The sequence below is a fragment of the Grammomys surdaster genome, unplaced genomic scaffold, assembly GCF_004785775.1.
Source record: "Grammomys surdaster isolate TR1022 unplaced genomic scaffold, NIH_TR_1.0 894, whole genome shotgun sequence".
NCBI lineage: Eukaryota > Metazoa > Chordata > Mammalia > Rodentia > Muridae > Grammomys > Grammomys surdaster.
Genome location: NW_021605313.1, coordinates 144,569 through 148,516, shown reverse-complemented (window position 1 = coordinate 148,516; position 3,948 = coordinate 144,569). Strand labels below are relative to the sequence as shown.

Below are 3,948 nucleotides of genomic sequence, written 5' to 3'. Positions count from 1 at the left end.
TGATAGGAGAAAACTTTCATGGAATGCAGGATTTTAAAAAAAGTCTCTGAATCATACTTACCCATTTGAGTTTGTTATTTAGAACAATTTATAGGTTTAATTCATGCAAACAGTCCTTTAAAAAGTTATACTTTATTGTGTACCTGTGTACTGAGCACTCTGCTAAACACTAAGCATCTTTCAATACAGGGGCATCTGCAGTGTTAGTTCATTGGAGAGGCATACTCATTTAAGTATGCATGTTAGAGCAGTCTGGACATACTGGGTTAAGCAGGATAAGCAATGTTTTTTCTTACTTTCTACACTTTATTAAACATCTACTGCTCAAACCAGCATAAGGATCCCTTTGCCTAGCTTTTCATTTAAGTTCAAAAGACCTCCTTGATATGGGGATGGATGGTTACTTCTATCCTAACAACCTGAAGGTTAAGGGCTGGAAGGTTTATATGATTTGATCACGGCAATTTGGCTAGCAAATGACTAATGAAGTTTTTCACTCTACACATCTAGATTTTGAGCTACTACGGTTAGTCACTTTGTTTTTCTCTCTGTTAACCACAGAACTCTAATAACACATTTTACATGAGACAACAGAAGGGATTTTGTCCTGTGCTTTAGGAGAAAACCAGGCTTTCTAGAAGATCTGCCAACATTCCAAGTCTGAATCAAATCAAAGGGAACCTGTGTGATGTGTTCTCAGAATACAGTGGGTCTTTTATAGTATTTACATATGTAAGTAATCATGGAACCTGAGCAACTTAAAGGGAGGAGAAATAAAAGGTTACAGCCCAGGAATGTGACAATAGTGTTGATTCTTTGTTTTTAGGACATCTGTCAAAGTCATTACATATCCTGTGACCTGGCACTACCCAAACGAGGAAGATGCAGAGCCAAGGCAAACACTGCCAGCGTTGGAGCTCAGCTCCTGGACTCCCAGAGGAGTAAATCTCTTTTCTTTACAAAAACTGACCAGGCAAACCTATAATACTTTTTTGGAGGGGTAAGTATCCATAGTTGTTTTCTTGACTTTAATGCTGTTAAATATACTGCCAGGAGTTAGTACCGGAAAGACCTAGATGGAAACCTCAAATGGACTGAATGATGTTATATGCTATAAGATGAAGAATAATCTCATTTAAGTATTTAAGTCAACTGTTTTATGCAGATAGTTGTTATAATCACAAATGTAGAAATTCACTCATAAATACTCTTTCTCATCTTGGTATGATCATATATTGTATTCTTTAAAATATGCTTTACTTTCACAAGGATAACATTTCCTTGGTCTATGGAGTGCCTTGTTAGTTTACCATGAAAAGGGACAAACCATATTGAAAAAGCAGAAAAGCTATGGGGAGGTTCATCTTTATGTGTGTCCGAAGGGTTAATGTGTAATTGCTTGGGTTAGTAATTGAAACTACTTCAAGGAAATTGAGCCTCAAATTTAGAAAATTATAAACATTTCAACAATATTGTCTTATATGGAAAGTGATTATGTCATTTTTAATGGCTTTACTTCCTGAACCTATACTTTTCATATAATGTATTTCTGACTGACAGGAATGTGTTTCATTATTTAGCTAGGTACTAGCCCAGAGAGACATAATATGACATTTCTTCTCAATAAATTTGTTTAATTCAACAATCATGAGAATAAAAGGCAAATTATTCTGATTATTTATTATGTAGAAATATCTGACTATAAGAAATTCATGAAATGTATCTCCTAGCTTTGTTCCACAGGCTAAGATCACACAAAATAATAAATTAAAGACAAATTTTTGAGTGTGTACCATAAGCCATAGGTAGATTATTAGGATCATCAATTTGAAATCATTATGTATCAACATGATTTCATGAATGCTTGAAGTAAACATAAATACACAATACCTGCATGGGAAGAGGTGGAAAAGGGGGGAGGGGACCAGAGAGGACACTACCTGGCAGAAAAATGAAAAATTGATCTTTAAGATGTGAATAGATATTAGTAAAGCACATACTCTTTACATACTGGAAGGATACTTTTTCATTGTTAATTGAAAATTTTAGGTCATGAAAAAAATAGCACCAAGATGAAAATACTTCAATAATTTGTGAACATCACACACAATAATTTATTTTATAGGAATGACATCTCTCTTATAATATCTTACAAGTTAACAGGAGAGCAGTCTGACCAGTGATGCTGGGGCCATCCTACAACCACACAATGGAATCCCCTGGCACTTTCCACCTCTTGGGCATCCCAGGGTTTCAGTCTTCCTATCTTTGGCTGGCCATCTCACTGAGTACCATGTATAGCATAGCCCTCTTAGGAAATATGCTGATTATTATTGTCATCTGCATGGATTCCACTCTACAAGAGCCTATGTACTTCTTTCTATGTGTTTTGGCTGCTGTGGATGTTGTTATGGCTTCTTCTGTGGTACCTAAGATGGTGAGCATCTTCAGTTCAGGAGACAGCTCCATCGGCTTTAATGCCTGTTTCACACAGATGTACTTTGTCCATGCGGCCACTGCTGTGGAGACAGGACTGCTACTGGCCATGGCTTTTGATCGCTATGTGGCCATCTGCAAGCCCTTACATTATATGAGAATTCTTACCCCTCATGTGATGCTGGGAATTAGTGTGACTGTCACTGTTAGAGCTGTTATTTTTATGACTCCTTTGAGTTGGATGTTGAGTCATTTGCCATTTTGCACCTCTAATGTAGTTCCTCATTCCTATTGTGAACACATGGCTGTGGCCAAGTTAGCATGTGCTGATCCCATGCCCAGCAGTCTCTACAGTTTGATCTTTTCCTCCATCATTGTGGGCTCAGATGTGGCCTTCATTTCAGCCTCTTATACTTTGATTCTCAAGACAGTTTTTGGTCTGTCCTCAAAGAATGCCCAGTGGAAGGCATTGAGTACATGTGGCTCTCATGTTGGGGTCATGGCACTGTACTACCTGCCTGGGATGGCATCCATCTATGTGGCCTGGCTAGGGCAGGACAACGTTCCACTGCACACCCAAGTGCTGTTAGCTGACTTGTATCTAATCATCCCACCCACCTTAAACCCTATCATTTATGGAATCAGGACCAGACACATCCGGGAGCGGATATGGAGTCTGCTGACATATTGCTTCTTTCACCAGTGCACTCAAGGTTCATGAACAAAAAAAAGCTTTTCAGACCTCGAGTGTTCCAGCTACTGCAAAGAGGGCTTTGAGACCTATGGACATGGACAGGCGTAGAGTGTCCTTGCATAACACTTCAACTTCTCAGGAGAGTTTGACTGAAGTGACTGTATTTTCTGGTTTATTTATTTAGAATGCTATGATTGAAGTTTGGGCAGAGAATGATATTTGGTGTTTTGTTTCTGTATTTTAAAAAAGTCTTTATTCCAACCTAACATCAGCCCCTTTGTTGATGAAAGTTACTGTTTGTTTTACCTTTTTCCTCACTAAAATTTTCTTAGATTTCCCCTTCCCTGTGTTGTCGTAGAGACTGTTGGATCTCGTTCTCTGGATCACTGATGGTTCCATTTTACTTGATTCCACATCTCCACCTACAACATATTTTAATTTATCTTATGTGAACTTGGGGTCAATAGTACTGACCCCTTTCTAATGAATGAATTGGAAAAAGAAATCTGAATCACGGTGTAAAACAAAGGAACAAGAAAACAACATTGGATGGAAAAAACATGCTCTGGGTCTATCTCTCTTCTGAAAGCCACACAGTTTTATTGGGCAGAGACACATATATTTGATTCTTAATGAAATTGAAAATCTTACTAAGATTAATTCTCTGATATTAAAGCTCAAAGCGCTAGGTGAAACTGCAATAGCAAGTTGGCTAACTGTTCCCTTGACTAGCACAAAATGTCCTCCATCTCTTCCGACTGACCTTAGTTTTAAGCCTTAGTTTTTAAATCAAAAACCATCAGAGTAGTACTGACACA

At 37.9% G+C, this 3,948-nt stretch overlaps 1 protein-coding gene across 1 annotated transcript; it reads left to right on the top strand.

Moving 5' to 3' along the window:
- The first annotated feature begins 2,170 nt into the window (after positions 1 to 2,170).
- Positions 2,171 to 3,181, top strand: LOC114634175 (olfactory receptor 52I2-like). Its single transcript, XM_028782841.1, has one exon. It carries the CDS (start codon positions 2,183 to 2,185, stop codon positions 3,155 to 3,157), a length of 975 nt encoding a protein of 324 aa, XP_028638674.1. The 5' UTR covers positions 2,171 to 2,182; the 3' UTR covers positions 3,158 to 3,181.
- The last annotated feature ends 767 nt before the right edge of the window (positions 3,182 to 3,948 follow it).

Excerpts from the sequence above, each read along its gene's own strand:
- LOC114634175 (XM_028782841.1), top strand. The coding sequence starts at position 2,183 with ATGCTGGGGCCATCCTACAACCACACAATGGAATCCCCTGGCACTTTC.